Source organism: Rhipicephalus sanguineus, chromosome 4, assembly GCF_013339695.2.
Source record: "Rhipicephalus sanguineus isolate Rsan-2018 chromosome 4, BIME_Rsan_1.4, whole genome shotgun sequence".
Classification (NCBI taxonomy): Eukaryota; Metazoa; Arthropoda; class Arachnida; order Ixodida; family Ixodidae; genus Rhipicephalus; species Rhipicephalus sanguineus.
Window position 1 is genome coordinate 154,002,733 of NC_051179.1, and position 25,173 is coordinate 154,027,905.

The 25,173-nt window shown below is 47.3% G+C and overlaps 1 protein-coding gene across 3 annotated transcripts in view; it reads right to left on the reverse strand.

The window, feature by feature from the left end:
- LOC119390822 (nascent polypeptide-associated complex subunit alpha, muscle-specific form) overlaps positions 1 to 25,173 on the reverse strand; it is a 43,188-nt gene that overhangs the window by 7,328 nt on the left and 10,687 nt on the right. For 2 of the 3 annotated variants that reach the window (XM_037658527.2, XM_037658526.2), the window contains exons 2-3: positions 19,025 to 19,083; positions 15,460 to 15,561 (exon numbers count right to left, since the gene is read on the reverse strand). Coding sequence is in view for 2 of the 3 variants with exons in the window: in XM_037658526.2 (XP_037514454.1) it covers positions 15,460 to 15,561; positions 19,025 to 19,083 (161 nt within the window). In the remaining variant the exon portion in view is untranslated. Of the gene's footprint in view, positions 1 to 12,109; positions 13,115 to 15,459; positions 15,562 to 19,024; positions 19,084 to 25,173 lie in introns of those variants that run through there. The other variant, XM_037658529.2, reaches the window with a different exon arrangement.

Sequence of the window (25,173 nt, forward strand, 5' to 3'; positions counted from 1 at the left end):
GCCTTCGAAACTTGGCATGTCTCTTTGCATGCCTTCGGAAATGCTGTCACAGTCGTCGGCGATTTTACACAAACCAGCTCGGTTGTAGTTTCCGCTGTCACGTCTGGCATAAGCAAAAGGCGGGTAGCACGTGTCACGTAGATGAACAGACTGTTCGCGGTCAGACAGGAAATACTGCCCATCAGCGATATCTTGCAATACCTTCTCATGGTAGTCTGCAGCATCTTCGAGTTCCTTTTCAACTGCCTCGTCAAAAATAACGTCGATGATCTTCTTATCCAACTGGCGGAGTTCAGCTTCCTTGCTCTTCAAAACGGCGACTTGCCTGTTGACCTCGCGCGCCTCGGTGTCGGGGTTCTGCAGTAGTCCCGTCAGGAGCGTAATATTTCGTGAGACGCTGGCCCTGACAGTTCCACGCACCTTCTGAAGACGCTCGGCTGAAGTCATGGTAGTCCCGGACTGACCACTCCCGGGTTTCACGACACCAAAATGTAAAAATTGGCCGCGTATCTGCGTGCTTCGCTGCAAATGTCGTGTAAAGACGATAGAAGAGGCGCTGTGTGAGATATGGACGCCATCCGGCAATACGTCGGGAAACATGAGTGCTGTGTTGCGTGCTGGTAGTCCCGGCGCAGCAGCAGGCGAAGACCGGCGGTGACCAACGCGACCGGCGGGGACGCCAGCCAGCCCGAAAACGCGGTTTGTCGCGAAGCGCTGAAGCAGAGAAACGTCCGCACTCAACGAGTACTCTCCACACACTCTTTTATTTACACGTCGCCTGGGTAAAACAGGAACGCCAGAGCGGCGCCCACAACCTGCAGCCTGAAGGCCGCCCACAACGCTGCTTTTTCATTTTTTTAAATATTTTTTTTTCACCTTCTTGGCCTTCTCAAAACTAAAGTTTTTCAACACCAACCCATGGCATTCGTACAGTGCAATACAGAACCGAAACCGAAACACAACAATGAGCTCGTGCGAAGGGCACGGAGGAAGGCAAATTTCAGCGCAGTCGCATTTTCAGCTTTGTTGAAACAGCGCTCGCTAGACGACGACGAAGTAAAAGAAGGCACACGACAGGCAGCGCCTGTCGTGCCTTCTTTTACTTCGTCGTCGTCTAGTGAGCGCTGTTTCAACAAAGATGAACGCATACCAACTCACTCAAGCTTCCATTCTTATGCATTTTCAGCGCAGCTTAAGAAACTAGGGTCCTTAAAATTACGTATGTATGCATTTTCTATTAAAGGAACACGCCACCTAATACTTACCTAGTGATGTTGCACCTCAGATATGCATGATATTTACTTTTTGATCGACAACGTTCACAAGTATGAACATCCATACCAGTTCAAGACGGCTGGCCCTTGGGCAAGTGGTTCAACTTTGGCCGAGTGGCTGAATTGAGGGACGTGCCGACAAACAGAAAGACAGAAAGACAGACCAAAATTTCTGCGTTTAAGTTCCCCAAGAAAGACTATCGTCTTTAATAACGAGGACCCGTGGTCATAGACGTCTTTACTGCGCAAGGGCTAGCTCCGAATCCCACTTCGTTCTTCTCTTTCCTTACTGTCTCTCGCGCCTCTCCCCGAGCCCATGCCCCACTTTTTTATTTTCAACAGCATAAGTCCTTAAAGCGCAATGAAAAGAAAGTTTTTGTTTATCATATCAGGAAAATACCCTTCAGCAATGCCAAAAGCATCACTCTTGCCACGAGAAGGCGCTTGTTAAGCCCGAAAACGCGTAAAAAGCAAGTGCAGGTGGCATCGCCCCCTCAAGTTTCACGCGCTGGTTTCTCGCGGCGCGCGCTGAGATGGCGCTACGGTAAGGGGTCTCAGGGGCTCGCGCGGCGCTCATTCTGAAATTCGCGCGCAAAGAAAGATCTTCCTGAAAGCTTTGTGTGCATGACATTCTGTGATTTATAAACGCGTTGCCCTGTGCCTGTGAGCCCTGTCAGTGCATTTGTTTTGCTAATTCGTGTATTGTGATTGAGTGCACGTATACCTCGACGCTGTGTATGATGCCGAGTACCCTTATAGCGGCCTTGTCGCTGGCTGCGCCTCGAAATGGGCAAGACATGTTTTGTCCCGAATTGCAAGTCGAGGTATAGGACTTGTGCGGAGAGTGTGTCGCTTTTCAAGGCTCCACGTGAACCACAGCGCTTAGATAAGTGGCGACGGGCAATTCCGAGAGCAGACAGAGTATTGGAGACGACTGACCATGTGTGCACGAAGCATTTCCCGGAAGAAGCGATCTCTGCAACATATCATGCAGAGTACAAGGGAAACGTCCTGTTGCACGCCCGAAAGAGACCTACGCTCTCTTCGGATGCTGTGCCTAGCATTTTGGACGGCTGCCCAAAATACTTGACCGTGCAGCAAAGAACTGGGAAACCTCCGCGAAACGGCAGGATCTGGTGCCGCCTTCTCAGAAGCAACGGGGGCGAAAAGGTTTGAACTGCTTCGGAAGTGCCTTACCCGACCGCTGAATGTACGCCAAATGTATTGCACGCAGAGACAGCGACTCCACGGCATGGCGATGCTGAATCAACGGGCACGCAACTCAAGAGGCCGCGCTTTGACTTCTGCAGCGACGAGCCTCCTCCACGTGAAGAACAGGAGGCTTCTGAACACAACACTGACAGTGTGAGTGGCCTATGCGCTACCAACTCACGTCGTCATCAAGCCGGAAAGGTAATTTTTTGTTTTAAATTCAGACGCCACTTTTTGAGCTGCCTCATCTATGCCTATTAGGACCAAGAAATATTAAATGTTGCAGAACTATCAGTGAACAGAAATCATTGTACATACTACTTCTCCGATGCAGTCGCGTTTTTTTACGTTCACGGTATTCACGTGATTATAATCAGTTTGCCAGGGGTCGACCTTCGGGACCCAATGAAGTTCTTCACACCATATCATGCAGCCGACATTGCCAGAGGCCAAAGTGCAGCAAATGCGAGACGCTAACCGCAAAACTGGCAGGGGTCGCGTGTCGATTGAAGGTATTGATAGAACGCGTGTAAGTTTCGTGATACATTGGTTGAAACTTGCCTGACGAAGTTTATTTTTTCGTTCAGTTTGCTAAGCAACTAGAGCGCAACATATCCACACGCAGACACTCACACATACACACACACACAAACACGCACACACACAAATGCACACACATAGGTAATTGCACACACATAGGTAAATGCACACACATAGGCACGCACACATGCCCTCACACACACACACACACACGCACGCATGCACTCACACACACACACGCGCACGCACGCACACACGCAATACGCACACACATGCACACGCACGCACACAAACGCACACACGCACATGCATACAGGCAGGCACACATACGCACGCACGCAAATGCACACACACGTACGCACGCGCACTAATGCACACACGCGCATGCACATGTCCTTACACACGCGCACGCACACATGCACTCACACACACGCAGACACGCGATACACACAAACACGCACAGACATGCACGCGCACGCACACAAATGCACACACGCACATGCACACAGGCGCGCACACATACGCACGCACGCACGTAAATGCACAAACGCACACACGCAGGCACATGCCCTGCGCGCACACGCGCACGCACTCACACACACGCAGACGCGCGCGTGGGCACGCAATACACACACATGCACGCACACAAATGCACACACGCACATGCACACAGACGCACACACATGCGCACGCACGCAAATGCACACACGCGCGCACAAATGCGCACACGCAGGCCATGCCCTTACACACACGCAGACACACGCACGCGCATGCACACACACAATACACACACACACATGCACGCACACAAATGCACACACGCACATGCACACAGACGCGCACACATACGCACCCACTCAAATGCACACACACGCGCGCACGCACATGCCCTTACACACGCGCACGCACACATGTACTCAGACACACACACACACACACACACACACACACACACACACACACACACACACACACACACACACACACACACACACACACACACACACACACACACACACACACACACACACACACACACACACACACACACACAGGCTCACACACACGCGCGCAAGCACACACGAGCACGCACGCACACTATCGCCTTCCTTATCGCTAGCGTGCCTTCGCTCTTTGGCGGAGACTGCCTCAAGGTAAGCCAAACCGCAAACGCCCTCGATCTGCTATCCTTCGAGTTGCTATCCTTATAGCAGCTACCTCGAATTTTCACTCACGGCTAACGCTGCTTTTTTGCTCAGAACCAAAGACGCCGACGCCGCCGACACCGGCATTTCAGCGAAACGAGCTCTGTAACGCGGTCACGTCAAAATGCGACCGCTCTCCAGACCAACGTTTGCTGCTGCCGGAACATTTATATGACAAGAGCGCTGTTGGGAAATAATCTTCCGATACAATTAAAAATCAATTTCGTTACTGCAGAATCTCACTGTACTAATTTATTCACATCTATGTGCATAAGTGTATCGAACGTAATAAACAAGCGAGGCTCCGCAGCAATAACCTACTACGCGCGGATCGGAGCCTTTCCCCAATGAGCCCCCGTGTGTTAGCGCCACCTGCCGCAGCCAAGGGAAACAGCCAAGGCGGCGAGCACAATCTGGACGCGGCGCCGGCGGCACAGTCACCTAACTTATTCTTACACCGTGGCTAGGGCACACGTAACTTTTGCCGGTAAAATTGAATTGCATTGTATTCTACGGCAGCGAGATGTGTCACATAGCAACAATAAACATCTTTATTTTGAGCAAGTTCAAGCAAATTTTATTCAACCAATATGGCTAGTATAAGAAAAAAAAATCACAGCATATCCACGGAGTGAATGATGATGAGTGGGCGAAGCTGCGGAGGTTCATCGGTAAACCGTGAACCTTCCGTGAATTATGCCCAGTACATCATCACCGACGTGAGATAGGGCGCGTTTATACTAAAGGTTCGATGAGTTATGACGACTTGCAGCTCACTTTAATTTTACATGTACGCTGTGAATTTTCATTGTTTAGAAAACCATTGCTTTAGAAAACATCTGACGTCTTTCGTTAAGCAGCTGGCGTCTTTTCCTTTTGCTTTAGAAACATCTGGCGTTCTTCCGTTTTGCTTTTACAAAACATCTGGCGTCTTTCGTTGGTTTATTTCATCAATCAACGGCGTTTTGAACAAAATTTTTATTGTTTAATCACGCACAGGAGAAATCTCACCAGGCACTACCTTGGAGGTAAAGAATGGCTGCTAATGGGAATGAGAGACCGAAGAAGTCGGCTTTTAGCTACCGCTGCGAATTTTTTATTGTTCAACAACGCACAGGAAAAATCTCCCACCGGCACCACCTTGGAGGTCAAAGCGTAAGACTGGTTGCGGACTACGACTACGACTACGAGGGACGAACGGGTGCCGCCTTAAGGAGCTTCGCCCCTAAAAGACAAATCTTGGGTTACTTGCTTTCGCCTCATGGCGCCCACGTGGCCTGTGGGCCGGCTTCACCATGGTACAGGCCGATGTAGACGCAGTAGCCGACGTGCTAGGTAGGGATGACCATAGGGACGACGCTGTGCTCCGGCAGTGACGCCGCCTGGCGGAGATGTTTCGCTGCCTCAAGAGGAACGGCGCTCACTCTCTTTGGTCCTTAGTGCTGCTCGTGGACGGTAGACTATGGTGAAGGGTCCGTGGGGTGGTTCCACGGATTGTCCTTGCGGACTCCTTCCCGTGGTTTGTCGAATGTTGGCGACGCCGCATAGGGGTTTGTATGCGTTGTTTTAACACGAAAGTGTTTTATTCCGGGGTCCACCACGGCCCACTGACGTATTTCTGTCACGGATATGACGTTGTAAAATATAAAGACTAACAGATGGCAAAGAAAAATAAATTGGAATGTAACGCGAAGAACAGAAACAGCTCGAAATTGCCTGCGCTTCGCTCGAGCCCAAAGGACACAGGAAAGGAACGCACACAGGACAAGCGCGAACTTTCATGCGTCACAGCTCGATACTTGATTTGAACAGCTTTTGGTGTAGTGCGAAAGGAAACACGGACACGAGAAGGCACAAAGGAACACCACACAGCAGGCACGTAGGCAAGGGGGGGGCCCCCCCCCCCCCGAGATTCGTCCGGCCTTCTATATTCCCGGGCAACTTTTGTTTTATTTTTGCCATGGAAATACTTTCTTTCGAACAATTAGGCCTTGCCCCCCCCCCCCCCCCCGAAAAAAAATCCTGGCTACGTGCCTGCCACACAGCGCTGTGTGGCGTTCCTTTGTGCCTTCTCCTGTCCGTGTTTCCTTTCGCGCTACACCAAAAGCTGTTCAAATGAGTAACCAACAAGCCCACGTTGCAACCCTCATCGATACTTGAAGCGCACTGCTCAAACATAAAGCAGGACGCACGAAACGAACGAACAGGTACACACAGGACGAGCGCGAACTAAATGTCGCAGTTGTTACTTATTTCTGTTTGAACAGCGCGCTCCTTTCGCAAACGCGGCCGCTGTAGCGAGCGAAGTGACTTTCGTACTCTCTGTGACTACAGAGACATACAACCCCCCACTCCACCCCCCCCCCGCCCGCCCCCTTCTTTTCTTGAGGTAAGCGCACGAAGGCGACCACGCAATGTAGGGCGAAGAGCCTCGACGTTCGCAGGAGCGGGGCGGCGACCTTTAAAGCGCGCACAGCGCGCACAGCGCCCAGCGCGCACATCCCGCCATCTCGCTGGTGAGCAAGAAAGCACGCTGAAGTAAATGGTATATATAAATAGCTCTCCGTTAGCATGCTGAAAGACGCTACTCTCCGTGGCTTAGCTGTCTGATGCCGCGCGTTTCTTAGCGTGAGGTCGGCCGTTCGATTCCGCGCGTCGGAAAGTATTTGTGAATAATTTTTCTTTGTGGCTTTTATATATATATATATATATATATATATATATATATATATATATATATATATATAGTGAAAAACTTCGTACTGCAATATGAGAAACAAAACAAATATTTATTTTACCCTCACAGTTTCGGCTGGAGGACCAGCCTTCTTCAAAGGATGTAAGTGAAATGAAACGGCCATTGCCGAAACCGCTGCACAAGGGCCGCCCACCGAGTATGGGGGCCAGACGATACTTTCAAAAAAAAAAAGAAAAAAAGAGAGAAAAAAATAGAAAAAGGAAGAGAGAACGACCGAAGGAAGCAACAGTGACAAAACGAGGGAGGGAAAGAACAGCGGGAGGAGAAGCGGGAGGAGCGCCGCCGGAGGCGGGCGAGGCGGCGGGCTATGCCCGTCTTATCTTCGTACGGTAGATAAAAAGCGGCGTGAGCAAGGGTAAAAGACAAATGTCGCTTCTACACATCACAAGCACAGCGTACAAGTTCAGATGGCTCTGCGGTTAGCTCGCGGCGCCAGGCCGCGTGCTCACATACGGCCCGCTCCAGCTGTGGGAAGACTCTGGCCACGATACAAGGCTAAAAGTGCGCCCCCCTCCCTTTTCCTTTCCGAAAAAAAAAAATAGAGTGGAGCCGGCTGATACATGTGGTAATGATTGGGTCTGTTTTCACGCGCTCGATCGTTTCCTTAGCGTCCCGTGAGTCTGGACTAACGTGTGTATAAATAAATACATTAATTAATTCATTCCCTTTCTGGGCGCTACGATTGGTCACGGAGGCACGTCAGTCGCCCAGGGCTCTCGTTGATTCCGTGGGAGAGTGATTTGAATTTGTTTATGAAATATGACTCCCGCTGTTCGCGCTCCCGTGTGTTCTGGAAGCCGGATTGTAAAAGTGTAACACTTATGTGCTCAAAAGAGTGACCAGGCAGATTAATGTGTTTGGAGAACGGCAAATTCGGGAGGCCTTTCGCGTGTGCCCTGTGGTTGTTAAAACGTAAACGGAACGCGGTTTCTGTCTGTCCAACATATTCCTGCTTGCACACTTCACAGCGAATTTTGTATACCACATTGCACGAGTCGCAATTAAGGTCGTCTTTAATTTTATACTCAAAGTCCGAATAGGAGGCTTCGGCCGTATTTGTGGTCACCATGTGTTTGCACACCCTGCAGCGAGGTTTCCCGCATGGTCTACAGCCCTGATGATGGTCGGATTTGTGTGTTTTCGCCCTGACCAGCAAGTCTCTCAGGTTTTAACACGAAAGTGTTTTATGCCGGGGTCCATCAAGACTTCAGTGACGTATTTCCGTCACGGAAATGACGTCGAAAAAATGTACACGATCAGATGGCAAAGCAAAAAAGTTCCACCAACGGGCATCGAACCCACGACCGCTCGGTCCGCAACAACAGATGCCGGGCGCGCTATCCACTGCGCCACGGTCACAGACTCTACAGGCTTTACAAACGCGCATTTTATATCTATCACTCTCCCTGTCGGCGGGGTGGTGTTGCCCTCTGGGAGCGGCAAAGTAAAGTAATTCATCATTACTGTGGCTTTCGCGATTAGTACCTGCAACGCGTTAAGGCCCGAACACACGTACGCGTTGCAGCGCGTCAACGCGTGACTTTTTGACGCGGCGTCGCGTCCTCTCCCTGTGGAGAGGGAGGGCGCGCGGCTTCGCGTAGCCACGCGCCCTCTCTCCCCATAGGGAGAGGGCGCGACGCCGCGTCAAAAATTCACGCGTTGACGCGCTGCAACGCGTACGTGTGTTCGGGCCTTTACACGTTCGTCCCATTCGGCGCGTTTTCAATAGAAGTAATTTTGTCAATGCCTTAACACACCGCGAGGTGGTGACCATAACGCAAGCGTCGTAAAAGCGTCGGCCTCGCTCATAGCATCACGCTAATCAAACCAAAAATAGCTCTGCGATGCGCGCCTGCCTCACCTGGCTGTAACACCGCGTTTCCCGCCTACGCGCTCGTCCCGAGCAAAATTGCGGCCGGGCTACCGGGGTGGCACGACGCGCTTTGCGTTTCCCTCTAGTGCGGCCGTGGTGTTCAATCGCATTTTAACATGCCGCAGGATGACGACCAAGTTCTGCGTCCAATATGCGACGCTCTTCTGGCTATCACAACTCGTTCTCTGATTACGCTTTCACCGCTAACTACTACAGCTACCACAAGGGTTTGTTTAATCATTGAACATGGACGTTAGTCGTCGGCATGGAGATGTACCACCAAGCATCAAAGTGTGTGCATCCACGTTAAACGGTGCTATAGCTGCCAGACATCAATATACATTGTGCAAACTCTCTTATATCAATGTGCAGTAAAGATTCGGTTACTTCTATAAGGGCACGTTTTATTTTCGTGTTATTCCGATTCCTATGACGGAGGGATCAACCATGAGAGAGAGAGAGACTCTTTATTGGAAAAACAGATTTTTGCCTGCGTCAGTATACCGCTGGCATGCTACTCTGTGTAGGGATGGGGAACGGGATTGACAGACTAAAGAAGAGAGGGAAGGAAATAATAATAAAAAGAAAGAATATAAAAAAATGAAATGCGCAAGTGAACCTGATAGAGATATTTACAACGAGTGTGTCAGGTAAGTGAAGCCTTTGCTGTATGAAATATTCATGCAATCATTAAAGCTTTCCTACTAGGCCAATGTTTGACAAGTAAACAGGGACTGTAAAACCTCCGTTGAAGTATGTTGAAGTATGAAGTACCGACCACTCTGTTGAAGTATGTTGAAGTGGCGGCTTAATATAGAGTTTACCCGAGGGGCTGCGGCGGAGTACGTGAGAACTAAATTTGCCCCTGACATTCTATCTTTATTTCCGTCCCTTTCTTCCATTGTGACCCCTCGGTCCAGGGAGCGAGTGCGCTCAATTGCACTGTCCATAATTTTTTCGGGGTACTTTTGACGCAAGAATGCTGTTCTCAGTTCCTGTGCGTGGGTGTCAAATTGTGTAATTTCAGAGCAAATTCTTCTGTATCTGTGGGCTTGAGAGTAGGGGACATCTGTTTTGCAGTGGCGGGGGTGACTACTGTGGAAATGCAGATATTGTTGGCGGTCAGTTGGTTTTTCGTATAGGGAGGTGGAGATGCTGGTGCCACTAACCGATACAGTGACATCCAGGAAATGACCACTTATATATATATATATATATATATATATATATAGGTGGGTGAAAAGAAGGAGTCGTAGTTTTATGTAGTTTTATTAACGTTTCGGCTGGTGGGCCATATATATATATATATATATGTATGTATATATATATATATATATATATATATATATATATATATATATATATATATATATATATATATATATATATATATATACGGCGACGGCAAAAATCAGCCGAGACTGTCCATATACAATAAAGAAAAAACTAGAAGAAGAAGTACCATCATCGGGAGTCAAACTTACGATTCGCAGAGCGCGGCGCGAAACGATTCGGCCACAGGCGGCACGTTCTTTCCCGTGCTAACGGCGAGCTATTTATGTACACCTTTTGCCGGTGGCGGTACACAGAGATCGGTGGTACATCAGCGTGTTTTCGTTATCACTAGTGAGATGGCGCGAAGGGCTCGAAGAGCACGCTTGAAAGGTCGTCGCCCCACGCGGATGAGCGCGCGCCTCTACAGGGCGTGGTCGCTCGCACGCGCGCTTATCTCGTGATGGCGGTGGTTTGTACATCTTGTGCTCTCACCACAAATTTGCGTTGAGAGCACGAAGGTCACCTCGCTCACTGCAGCGGCCGCTTTCGCGAAAGGAGCGCGCTGCTCTCACAGAAATAAGTTACAACTGGGACAGTTCGCGCTCATCCTGTGTACGTTCTGTGCGTCCTTTCTGCTTGTGCAGCGTGTTGCATGTTTAGAGCTGCTTGCCGTTCTTCGCGTGACATTAGAATTTGTTGCTGTAGCATTCATTTATTCGCGCTTGGGGCGAAAGAATGCACAGCAAACGCTCAACTACGTCTGTGAAGACACGTTTCGCTTCCGTGTTACACCGATTCCTATGACAGAGGAATCAGCCATGTTTTTTTTTGTGTTTGTCTCCGGTATGTTGGCTGGCTATTGTGCTATTTGTCATGTTGCTTAGTAGTTTGTGTGATTCGGCTGGCGGGCTCGCTGTTGAGTACAAGGTGCGAATAAGTGCCCATGTGTTCGTTTGTACGATGGTGTGTATTGTGTCCGATGTTCCATGATCGTGTGAGAGAGATCCCACAGTCCGTGACGTCACGCTGACATCTAGGGGGCTCGAAGTTACTCAACGAAAGTTTCTTGTCATTTCTTATTTTGTTAAACAAGTTTGGGTAGTCAAATCAGAGATAACACACTCTTCAAAACTAGTTTTCATGATCTTATTTGCAGTTCTCATAAACTTTAATATTTCACTTAGTGTCCTTATAAGCCAGGGGTCTCAAATACGCGGCCCGTGGGCCACATGCGGCCGGCATGTGGCCCGCGGCTTCACACTGAATACAATGTTTGTGACTTTGCTAAATGGTGCTCGCATTAGTTACTTGCCTATTGCGATTAATAACGGTTTGTTCAGGTAAGCCAAAGAGACAGGTCTTGTATCAAGCATTTTTTTGTGAGGCACCCCGTGCGGTCACCATGTGATGAAGCATAACCGTAGAACAAAATCTGTATATTTTAGGATCGGCGTGCAGATTTCAGTCATTGTGGAGATCAATATCGACATCTTTTTCGAACGCGGACGCCAAGTCCCCTTCACACATGATCGATATATGAGATATCGGAAATGCGTTCTTTCAAATGGCAGCGTTAGGTGACATTGCTTGTGGGCTAATTCGAAATCTTGCGTGTTGCATGGTCGCGGAAAACTTGACATGGACGAACAAAAGACCCACGAATGCACTACTGTATCCTCGTGCGACTTAATTTCGAGGGGCCGTTTCATGTTCGCTGGAACCAGTTAACATTACCTATGTTCCAAAGAACACTACAAGCGACTTTAAGAAGGACTCCGTTTGGCGCGGCGCATTTCCTAAAAGCCGTTTCAATGGCTTTATGGTATCCGCGGTCTTGTAGCAATATTGTAAATGCGTCTTCGCCATGCATCGAAGTCTAAGAGGTGTTGCTGGGACCATCATGTCGAGTTGTTGCTACTTATAAACTTTTCTTAAAGTAGTAAGTATTCTCAGGAATGAAGACTTGTTTGGTTTGTAGCTTTCACCACGACAAGCTGTCGCGATTTTATTATTTTTATTGGGAGAAGCCTTAGGTATATATAGACGCAAGAGTAACGCTCTATTGGGAAAACTGCATCGAGACGACATAGCAACAGAAGCCGGCAGCCGTATTCGGAGTTTCTACTTTCTGGTACTACTGGTAGCAGAGGAAGCTGCATCTTTCCCGCAAGTTACTCGCTTTGGTAGCGTACTTGAAGAAGTTGGTACGTCTTCAGTCCTCTTAAGACGATAAACCGTACATGCTGGCCAGCGAAGTAGGTTCTGAATTCGCGCTTGGCCCTCGCGATGCTTCACCTCCTGGTCCAGACACTCCTCCTGTCGCTGCTCCCGCGCTCCCCTCTGCGCTTTTCGCTGTGGATGAACTCGGACTTAATGGAACACTGGATGGCCCTGATGGGCTTGCACCGATGGGAAAACTTGGTGATCCCGGCGCGTTGTTTGACCCTAATCCCGGCGAAGCCCCTGGGGATGGCGGTGCTGTCGGTGTCGGTGAAGCCTGGCTTGCGCTTTTGCCTCCTGGTCTCGTAAATGCTGCGGTTACTGGCGTACTTCCACCTAAAGAGACGGCACCGATGCCAGCCGTTTCCGCGCTGGGCCTCAGATTTGGATAAATCGAAGGAGTTTTGCCAGCTTCGGAGGATTTGCTCGTGGGCTCGGTCTTGGCCTTGGGCAGGAACGGCAGGCCAGTAGCGGTAGGCGGGGGACCCGCCATGGGCCCTGCTGCCGATGGACTAGGCGTGGTGATGCCAACCGAAACTACTGGACCAGTCGCGGTGTTCGAGCCTCCGGTGTACAAACGTGTGTCCACGATCGGTCCGGAAGGTTCACCCGGTGTGGGAGCTATCTTCTTGAAAACTCCTGAGGCGATCTTGTCGATGGCTGAGAATGCTTTGCCGAAAGCCCCCTTGTATTCTTCGGCATCGAAAGGGATGCAGCCGCCGTTTTTGCAGACTCCGCGCCTGCGTAGGAGGAGTGTCTGGAAAGAGCAGGATAATCATGTTGCGTGCCTGCTGTATCTATACCTTGGCAAGTCCAGATATGCATATTGTAAGCAATGAGTTCAGCTTGGTGCTTTAGCTATTCCTTTGCGGTATATGTAGAAGTGTGAACGGCAGAGTGCTTAGATTCCGACATGCTCATCGGATGTCCATCGAGAAACATCAGTCTTAGGTTTCTGTGCCAAACAGTGATGTGCCAAGGCCGCCACTTCATGATGCCATCGCTTCCTTTAGGTGCTACCTGATATGTTCCGGACTTGGCCGCGACTAATTTTAGCTTGTGCGTCCCCGAGTGATCGTGGTTGCGAATTCAGGCATGGCAGCAAAAAAAAAAGTGCCACCATAAAGTCGAAACGTTCTTCTGTATGACAGTCTAGTGCTTCCCGTGCGGACGTCATTAGATTCAACGGTGCGATTAAATGAGAGCAACGACAGCACTGTCATATATGGTTGGTCAATATTGTCGAGGCACAGAAGGTGGCGGTAGCAATAGAAATTTTGCGGCTTTATTGCTGAAAACGGCCATTATTTGCATTGTACTGGTTGTAAAAAAGAAAGAGTAACAATCTTGACAATCTTTCCGCAGTTTTGTATCATAATTTTAACATCACGTTGCAGTAGAGAATTGAAGCTCGCAAAGTTTGCAGCACCCGTTGTGCATGAATGTAAAACAGAAACCTACATGAATGGACGCAATATTGACCCATTTTATTTTTGCTATTTTTGGTTCAGTTGAATAATTTTCCGTCATGGAAAAGTCTGAAGGAAAGGAATAGTGAAAAAAAAGGTGAATGCTATAACCGTGACAGAAACTTTGTCCCCTTTCCCATTTTAGCTGTTTCAGAATGCAACAGCATAGACCTAGAAATGCTCGTATCTGTTGGCTTACTTCAGATAAACTGCGACTTTTGTGTATTAGTTCGCTTGAAGTATGACGCTAAGTCAGCGTTCAATTTGCCCGAGTGTAGCTTATTTTTCTCATTCTCTCAGATAGCGTGACCGCGAAGTTCATTAGCGGGAACAGATAATTAGGTCAACTCTCGAAATTAAGGTAAGGATAGGCTATTCTCTTAACTTCACTAAGCCAGAAGCCACACGATGCTTATGCAGTCAAAATTTGTTGTGGAAAAGATTTCTGTATGCTTATCGCTCGTTTACTGAGTAATGCGTTGGTGTTTCAATATTACGACGCGTGCATACAAAAAGCCGCTTTATAAGTTATCTTTGATCGACGGCGTAAAAGAAGCGCCATGTTATTGCAACGCCCGCAAGAGAGCAGTTGCAACAGCATACAGCGGAACTCAACTCTAGAACGTAACTGAATGGTGACTTTTTTATTGCCTGTGTTTATAGTTTGATCGCTGTGTCTTGGTAAGTGACCCAATCATCTTGTATTCTGCCATGAAATTCTTCCTTGCTTTCGAATAATCGAACTTGTAGAAATCAGTAAATTATTAGGTAAAAAAAATGTGCCGCACGTGCGCTGTTTTCCTTGTGCCCCCTGCTGTGTCTTTGCACTGTGATACTTTGACGACGGCTACATGGTTTGGTAGTCTCGAAAGTAGTACTTACTGAAGCGTATGCTCTTCCTAGCTAGATATGTTGATAACCGTGTAACAAACTAGTCGGGTTTTTGTCGTCATCTTTCAAATTTAGAGTCATAGCCCTCCCGTAAAAAATCTTAACAATTGAAAAACTGGTTGGATATCTTGGGGAAGCGTTAGATGTTCTGTGTAGTCCAACGTCACTTTCGTATGTACTGAGCACAAACGCTGCGGTAGATCAGCGTCGTAAATTATGTATAGAAATTTAGGGAATGGGTAAGTAGTCTCGCGCGCTTGGATGCGGCGTGACTGCAGCTAATGTTGCAGTGCCTGTAATCTCAAACAGGTGCGAGAAATGTGCAAATTTCACGTGGCAGCAATCACTGCTACGATTGTGAAGTTGTAGTGGCGTTATTTGAGTGTGACGTGAGTCTCTTGGTTTATGAGAAAGATTGTCGGAGTGCACCGCATACTCTGAAACACTTCGGCCTGGAGCAAAAACAAAAAACGGCATCTACCTTAAGGCATCAGTATTGAAATAATCATTGAACGCATTTCTACAATGAGCACCCCCGTTCAGGGAGAGTAATTCATTAAAAAACGTGATAGCTTGTAGCATAAGCCATTCATACAGTTTAACGGCTGCCCAGGTAGCAATGGAGAGAAGGCATGGTGTCTTTGATTTGATTGCTCTATAACAGCATGGAAACGCGAAATACGCATGATAAAAAGCGACAAGAGAATATTTAGGCTTAAAATTAACATTTTCGCTTCCTTACCGAACAAAGGACTCCATCCCGCTCTGTTGAAAGGATGATTGAGGGCAACTCGAAGAAGTTGATCCTGATGCATAAATAGCGGCACGGAATAATCTTCCCACTCTGAAAACAAAAGAGAAACCTGCACATTCCGAATTTTTGTAGTTTTTTTGTCTCTGTTGGCTGACGCAATTTTTTAAGTTAGTGTACTCTCTGAGAAATGACACCGAACATGTACAAGGATTTTCCCAATTTCAGCAGGATCACCTAAAGAGATGGGCACACAAATCAATGCCCACTGTCAATGCAGATAACAACTATTCACATATTCGATTATTGTTCGTGCCGTTCAGTCAATCCATTGCACTTCCGAAACTGAATTCAGGCACAAGTAACATAATAGTTTAGTGGGAATTAGAAGGCAAGAGCCACTTTTCAATTCTACAGTCGTGCAGATGAGCCCATGTGACACGTACAGCCGCTCGCCTTCATATAGACACGCAAATGAGACGAGATATTGCTACTGACGTTTATAGTTTCATTCTTACTTTTTGTGTTCTTGTTAGGAAGATTGGTGTTGCGTCTATCATGCCATAACTATACTGTGACATAGTAGGCCCTAGTGGCCAAATCTTCTTTTGTTTCAAATGAAATAAAGTAGAAGAAGATGTGCGTAAACTTATGCATTGTATACAAGGAAGATTTAAAAAAATGCTGAGGTGGAAACTCTCGCAACGCATATCCGGCAAAGGCGAAGCCACGGTTTTCCCCTGGTTTGTGTCGGAAACACGCTCTTTTCAGGTGACCCCCGCCTAGAGGTAAAGTGGCTTTGCTCTGTTAATGTAAATGCCAGGCGAATGATAAAATAAGAGACTGTTGTTCACGACGAAAGTAGCCTATCGAGAAGAGTATTGATGAGCTGATCTCCAATAAAATTCGCCTAGATGTTGAGGCATCTTAAGAAAACTTGTAGTACAAAGGCACACGGCTAGCACTATCTGTCCCAAAAGATTACGCATACTAAACTTATAGGGTGTGTGATGAAAACGCAGTTTTTCTTTGCTACCCGCTAACGTTGTATCTTGCCACTGGTAAGATGGCGGATTCTTGGCTTCACTTTTGAGGCATAACTTTCACTCCAGCATTTTTAGACGCGAAGCATCATATAGCGGAGTTCAAACCGGTGGTGGTGGTGTGCGGCGTGACCACCCTTACTGCGCATGCGCATACCCTCTCCACACACCTCCTCGCCACTCCCCCTATCCACATTCCATCTCCACTCCTCCTCTCCACATTCCCTCTCCCATTTCCCCTCTCCACTTTCCGTCCCTGATCCACCTCTCCCCTTCCCCCTCTCCACTCACCCTCTCCCATCACCCTCTCCACTTTCCTTCGCCACTTTCTCTCTCCTCTTTCCCCTCTCACCCACACTCTCCACTTCCCCTCCCCCTCTCCACTCTTCCTCTGAAACGCGGGCTAGACATGCCGAAATTCTCTCCTGCGCAACGCCGCGATGAGCGCCAGCCCATGTGCATCCCCTCCCCCTCTCTCTTCTCTCCTACGCTGCCCCCTTCTCGCGTGCCTGTCGACCGCCTTCCCCGCTCGCCCTGTGAGAGAGAGAAACAACTTTATTGACGGCACAGCGAGGTCGTTGAATTTAGCTTGCCGGTGGTTCGAACGGTGGTGGCAAGTAGCTCGCCACGACCTTTTCGGCCCAGTTAATAACTTCTGAAAATTAATGGCCAGGCTAGAGGGAAGACAAGACGCGTGTAGCGTTCCTCTTCGCGTTCCACGACGCGAGGTCGGTAGCATGCCCAACGAACGCCAACGGAACGCGATCGTGCAAGTGCTCCGGCTTCGCATCGCCTCATTGTCCCCTTTAGCGGGAAATGGTGTAATTTTTTTTGTATCCTTCTTGACTGTATATGATTCTTATGTCCATGGTGGTTTAAGGGCAGCAGCCTGGGAATGGCGAAGGAACTTTCCATCAAATATTGAAGGGCTGGTGTAAATGACACATAATGTCGCTATCTTTTATCAGCATACATATGTCCACTAGAACGTCGTATTTATGGAAATAAATCTCTTTCGTAATGAAATGTAGAAGCGGAAGCACATGGTGCGGTTATGATCGTCGTACAGGCACGCCTGGCCTTGCACCCACAGTAAACAGCCGTCAGGATGCTATTGGACCTCTTCGCAGTTACACATTGCTTCACATCACAGCGAGGGCAACGGGGAAGGCTAAAATTTCCCTGCAATGTCATTATAATTGGTATAGCAATAGGGAATAAGTTTGTGACAATCACCTCGCTCAAAAGGTATCTACGCTAGCGGGCGAGTACTCCACAGAAGCACAAAATTTCTGAAACAGCTTCAAACACTTCTTGCTAGCTAGAAATACCGACAAAATTATTGCTATCTTTGATACCTTCCCGACGTACCTCGGTGGAAGATGGAAGAATTGATTATCAACTTTAATAGGCGAGCTGTTTAAGCTTGGCGAAATTCCGGTGTGGTTCGCGCAAAACTGGGCGGGTATGCGCCACAGTAAGTGGGTATGTGCCAAGCAGCTCCCAGCATAGCATAGCCGCACATAGTAAAGTATTGCAAGGGCATGGAAAATGGAACTGAGGTGGAGGAGGACTGATGATAGGTTGCGGGGGAGGGAAAGAAGGAGGTGAGAGGGTAAACCACAGCATAACCAGGTACAGTATAACATAGGAAAGAGTGGGAAAGAGAAGTGTGTGCCATGCATAGTGTAGCGTAGCAAAAGGGTGGGAAAGGGAAATGAGTGTGAGAAGTAATGTGCCGGTGAGGAGGAGTAAAAGGAGGAGGAGAAACGGTAAAGCATAGCATATATATGTATAGTAACTATATTATGGCAAGGGGAAGGAGAAGGAAAGTGAGACAAAGGAGGAGGGGAGAGGGCAAATCATAGTGTATTCATGTATAGTATAGCAAGGCGGTGGGAAAGGAATGTGAGGGTGAGGAGGAGAGGAAGGCCACCAGCTCCGTGGTTTCTTCAGTCTTCGCACCACTGGTGCGTAGCTGCCCCATTTTTTTAGTCACAGCAGCCATTCAGGCTAATGTGCCAGCCGACTGCATTATCGTAGCTACTCAGAGTGTCGTGAAATCGTGGGACGAGGTAACAATCGAATAATAATCTCTAAACTACAGTTCCTTTAAGGATCCTGTGGCTAATGAATATTTGAGAGCATAATATTGCATGAAAAGATATTTGTGCAAAAAAGGGTGGCAAGAAAAATAATTGTGCGTAAAAAAAAAAAAAAACTCCCCATGTGCCATTATGCTGGAACAGGTGGCGACATTCATTGTTTATCGATGAACCTGCGTTATTGGCGGTTAGCGCAGTGCTGCTCTAGATGTCATCAAACTACATTTTGCACCAACGCCTCTCGAAGCTAATACCAAGAATAGTGCCGATGGTGGCAGACACGATTGGAACTGTTCGCATGCTTTTCATCCAACTACCTATTTTATTTTGCTCGTTTATGTACGTAGGTTTACGTTAAGGGGCCTTCAGCTGAAATGCCTGTGGGCAAAATGTCAAGCACAAACTTACTATGACGTCAGGCGCCAGACGGGGGCAGTAGGCTTCGAGCAGTGGTAGGAAGATCAGCGCTGAAATAAAGTACAGTAAACGGGTGGTTACGAGAAGGTCTTCAAATGTGGCGCAACATAAGGCACAGTTTATCGACTCTTCTCGCTCTTTATGTAATGAGATACACAGAATAAATGGAAACTCCGCGGAGAATCTGCACGCGTTGCCCTCACTAGGTAAAATTAACGCAAGAAGTATGTTTATAACAAAGTCCGCCACGGTGGAACATCGGTTATGTTGCTAGCCTGCCAAATGGTGAAAATTTCCCGAGCCCTCTACTACGGCGTGCCTCATAATGATTTAGTTGTTTTGGCACCAAAAACTCAATATATTATTATGTTTATAACACTGTAGCACGAAAGAATATACGTAGGCGAATAAAACTCGAAAGCAAAAGTCACAGATACGCCGCAAGGGCGAAGCAATGAATGCGATAGCAAGAAATTGGAATGTCACACTAAGAACGAGGAAAAGCTCGATACTTGCAGCGCCTGTTACAGTTGTTACGTCTTGGTGCTTGAGCAACGCGCTGCAAGTGTCAACAGTGGAGAATCAGATGCTCTTAGATATTTCTTTTTCTTTTAAACTGCGCCGCGTGGAGTGACCCCCTGCGTTTCTTGCGGTGGTCATGCGCACGGGACATGTACCGAACTTCTTTTTCCACCAAGGCAATGGACGGGACACTCACGCACTTATCGCCAAGTTTCGCGATTTCTGTAGTGGCTGCAGAAATCGCGAAACTTGGCGATAAGTGCGTGAGTGTCCCGTCCATTGCCTTGGTGGAAAAAGAAGTTCGGTACATGTCCCGTGCGCATGACCACCGCAAGTGATGTGGGCTGATAACGCTGTTTTGGTTTTTTTGCAAATAAGTGCTTTGCAATCTTTTTTGTCCACGTGCCGTTTCCTTATATTCTGTCTCGTTTCGGAAATAAACTTCAGTTGTAAGTCAGCGCTTGTCTGTGTTTCTTCCTGGTCCTTCGTCCTTTTTTGCGCTGTTAGTAACATTGGGGAGCGAAGGGTCGATGGTTCGAATCACTGGTAAGGTTCTTCAGAATGTTTTCTTCTGCTTTATTTTTCTTTGTGTATTTTTTATATATTTATACATACATATATATCCGGGTCATGACGGCGATGGTGACGGCAAAAATCTGCCGAGAGTGTCTATATATTGATAACGCAATAAAAAAGTCACGCCATATCCACGAAGTGAATGATGTTTGAGGAGCTTGTTCGGAGATGATAGGGTAACCCGTGAATCCTCCGTACAAATTCCTCTATCGTCACAGCCGTTCCAACTTTTCGAGAAGTCAGTCCCAGTGCTGTTCCGCGACAGAAAGCGTCAAGAACGCGTGGGGCTTACCCAACTGGGGAATCATAGCGAAAAGTTCTTTTCGACGGTCTTGCCAGTACTGAACCGCAATGGGTACGCCCCGCATGAACGCCAGGTTTCTGTTCAGTACGTCGTCGAGGAACTCGCGTCCACCCGTTTCGAACTGCCGCCGCATGAATGCTGTGGTGGCGGCGTTCGTTGTGAACGTCATGGCCTTCTCGGAAACGTTGTGCCTCATTACTTTCATCGCCATGTAGAGCACGTGCTCCGGTACCACTCCACGGCAATCGGTCCGGCGGATCTCGCTGCTCGCCTTGGTGAATGATGTTGGTCGAGGCCCGGTAATTTTGAAGAGGTACGTCCAAGGAGATTTGTGGGAAGGACAGTTCTTCGGCGAATTCGTCAAAGAGCAGCGAGATTGGCGTTTGACCTTCGCCGGGTGCCAGATGGAGACTGTGAGTGCCTGTCATTATTAACCCGCGCAGTGCTTGTTGTTCTTCGGCGCCGAAAGCACGCGCCAAGTGTGCAGCGGAGTATGCCTCTAGCAGGCGAAATGAGAACTAGCGGATACGGCGCGATGGACAAGGCGCAAGCTCCTAAAAGGAAACGCATTTCAACAGCAGGCATATTATGAAAACCATGAGCGATAAAATACGAGCATAGATATATAGTATGACTAAAAGGTGGGGACACTGGCATATAATAAGGCAAGGAGGCACAAAGCACAAGCTCGTGAAAACTTTGAAGCTTACAGAAGTTAGCACTGACAAGTGGGGCACGCAGCATGTAAGCAGCAACATAAAATTGAAGCTTTTTATCCGACTGATGGAACAGAAAGGTTGAGAACTATTTGAAGACAACATTTTAGTCGAGATGTAAGAAATATTGGCTTAATTTTACAACGTGGTTTGTGGTTGTGTCGTGGTGTTTGCAGTGATACTATATTTTAAGCACCCATTAGTGGCACGTTTTTTACGCGGAAGTGTGATGCCACTTTCGTAGGTGCCGCACGTTGGCTTGGAAAGCTGCTTAGTGATGCCAAATAGAAAATACATGTGTCGATGTGTCGTCTTTTATGTGAATATAGTAATGACATTGTGCTATTGAAGGACGCATTTGAATTGTGTCAGAGTTTATGTAACCACTTGTCATTTTAAATTTTACGAGGAAGATATTATTGACGTGCTCCTAAAGCGTCTGACATATATCACGTTTGCCGCAGCTTGAGCTGTTAATAGTGCGTTTAATTGAAACTGTAGGAAAGTGTACGGTAGGAAGCGATCCAGCTGACACTTCCATCAAATCCTAGAAGATCCGGTATCGCGCCTAGATTTTGTGCATTTCTTCGAACGTTAGAGTCTGGCGATTTTTGAGCCTAAGTTGTATAATATCCCGAGATTCAGTAAACTGCTAATTTAAACGAATACCCTGAACAAAAATATATATCATTCAAGGTAGAAGTGATGTATTAGAGGTATTGACACACACTCTAGACACATAAGCTTTCTTTTGTTCCGAAGCAGAAAAAAAATAGATTACAAAACTAGAATCTGACGTATAGTAATAATTGTAATTACCCTGTTCAAATAATAAGTGAGTTAAGTATTGGGTGCAGCGTTAATAGATGTTCGTGCAGGCAACACTAATAGAGCTCCTTCTTTGTTGTGCAGCCGATGGAAAATCCTCGCAACATTAGTGTAACATTCAGGTATAGTAATCATAATTCCTGCCATGTATCATATTTGTGGACAGCAACTGCGATATATTTGACATAGCTACATTTTCTTTGTTTTTTCGCACACGTACCTTCGTCATGAAAATTGAGAATAGTTAAAGAAGGGATTTCATTTACAATGTTGTTTGTACAATGTCGTTGAGACCTTCGTGAATATAGGCTTATTACTAGAAGACTAAATGAAGGTCCATGTTCCCATTGTATTACACGTTGATGCAGCTGGAGTGGAGAGAGCCAGGCCGACATCATAAAGCCAAGTATTCTTTGTTAAAAATTCTGGTAAGGTTGTTTAGTAATAATGATAATGTCTGGGGTTTTACGTCCGAAAACCACAATATGATTATGAGGGACGCCGTAGTGGAGGGCTCCGGAAATTTCGACCACCTAGGGTTCTTTAATGTACATCTAAATCAATGTACACGAGACTCAAGCATTTTCGCTTCTATCGAAAATGAGGTTGGTTAGAAAAGCTCCCTAAATTTGTCATGCTAGGTCTTGGGTTTCTATACAACGCAAAGCAGTCATTTTAGCCGTGAATATCATTTTGTTATCTAGCACGGCAGGCGACGCATAGGTAGACAATACCGCTCTCTCTGCGACGTGACCCGCACCAGCACTCCCACAAAAACACGCGGTTGCGTCACAGTGATGTCAGCGCAGCGCATATCTACGATAAACAGGCATAAATAGAAACGAGAACAATGGTGCAACGGGAATGTAGCCCTGAGTCCTTGGCACCGAGGTTCGATGTCATAACCACTACGCCGCCAGCGCATGCCTCATCAGGCGGAATAGAGCACCCTTGGGAATGCCCCACGTGCGTGCAAGGGCGCCCAGGCGTTTGGCGCGTTTTCCAAAGTGTCATCCAGGGGCTGTTGTGCTATTCGCATTCAGATTAATAGCTCGCACCGATCAATTACTTCTGTAACTTTTTCACTATAGATAATTAACGACGCCATAGCAGGCACCGCCAAAGTCTACGACGTCACGGATTACCTAAGTGCTTTGCTGGGCGTGTTGGTTCATTGCCCGTCCCGTCTTCTCGCCTCTCTTGTCCTGTCTTCTTTTGGGCTCTGCTTTTATTTTAGTTCGCGGATACCATCCATTACAAAAGGCACACACATTACTGCGCGTATTCCCTTACGAATACGTAGTGGGTGCATCGCAACTTCGAAAAAGTATCGCTCGCGTAATTGCTGCTGGTTTAAAGCACGCCACCCATTACAAAGGGCATGCACATTAGTGCGCGCATTCTCTTGCACACACGTAGTGGGTACACTGTTGTCATAAAAGGGCTGTTGAAGAGGGCGGAAACCTTTACCTTTACTATAGGTATTTCTAGTGTGTGTGTGTGTGTGTGTGTGTGTGTGTGTGTGTGTGTGTGTGTGTGTGTGTGTGTGTGTGTGTGTGTGCGCGCGTGTGTGTGTGTGTGTGTGTGTGTGTGTGTGTGTGTGTGTGTGTGTGTGTGCGCGTGTGTGTGTGTGTGTGTGTGTGTGTGTGTGTGTGTGTGTGTGTGTGTGTGTGTGTGTGTGTGTGTGTGTGTGTGTGTGTGTGTGGCCGGGCGACTGAACATAATGGCAAGCGAAACAGAGAACGATGAGGACGGGGCCGGATATCGCTATCGCGTTCAACTCTTAAAGGGGAAGCTTAAGCGTCCGCCAATTTTTGTTTACCGATCATTTCCTCGTGAGAAAGAGGGTGTTCTTCATATTGTGGAAGAGTAATTATACGAATTGTGCCTGTCTGATCGTAAGTGTCGTTTAAAGCTACGGATATGGGCAAGCACGATAAAACAGGATGATATTTGGCAGCAGGAAAGAAGCACTGCGTTGCCATTAATCTTCAATTCCTGGTGCCGAATTCACAAGGCCTTAAGTTCGTAAGTGACTTTTGCTATTGGCCAACAGGCTTCACTAATGATATGTCCAGCACTAGAATTGGCTAAAACTTTCGTTTAGAAAGAGTTCTAGCGTAAGACGTTTGTGTGAATACGGGCCCAGATCAGTAGGATAACGGAAAGCTACCATCGCGCTTCTTCCGATAAGAAAATTCCTCGTTTTCGGAGTTGACGAAAAGAAATAAAAAATTCGAATGACACTACAGGACGAAATACTTTACTGCGACTAATGATTCCACTGCCATATGATAGATCAAACAGCGCACGAGCGCCTCTGGCCACACAAGCCAGGAAATACCTACACACGCAGTGCTCAAGGTTCATTTAAAGGCCAAAGCGAACTTATCTGCGAGTGCAGTAAGTTTATGCCTAAAGAAGGGACTGAAACAGTGCACTATGTCAGCATTCGGGAGTGGTGAACTTTGTAACATTCCGGTGCAGGAGCGCAGCGAGGTGAGACGAGATGGGGAGGTTCTCGTCCGAATACAAATTCCGTCAATGTCAGCAATAACTGAATGGCATAAAATCGAGGCAAAGTGCTCCGTACTACCGTAGAGCCCATTTCGTGCTCGATTTCCATGAAGAAGAGATTTGTAACCTGTGATAACACGTTTATAGTGAGCCTCTAATACCTTTTCAGCCAGATAGTAAGTGGTTTCCGGTTTCTGCGCTCTCTAGTTGTAGAGTATGGGTAGAACACTCTGGTTCAAATCTGACCAATGATTCCTCTTTTTCATTTTGTTCAAAATACACGTTCTATAGATAGCCGATCCTCAACTTATGATTGTTTGGTTGCAGTAAATAAAAGTGAAATAAGATAGCACGGCGTTGTCCCTCTCATTTTTCGAAGTGTTGAATAATCAATAACGTCCGTTAATCAATATCACTGCATACAACTTGACACCTTTGCAACTGGTCGGCTGTATGGCGGATGTGTCTTTGGAGTGGGCTTGGATAGCAAGAGCTTTGAGGAACTAGCTTTGATAGTCAAATGAGCAAAACCAAACCAGGCAATGAAGAAAAATAAAAGCGAGACAGAAACTTCAATGGCAACGTCTGAGAAAACAAACAGTCTTTAAAATTCGAGTAGTGAAGACAGCATCAGTAAAAGGTAAGACAATAACTAAAAAAGCATTCTGAAACACCAG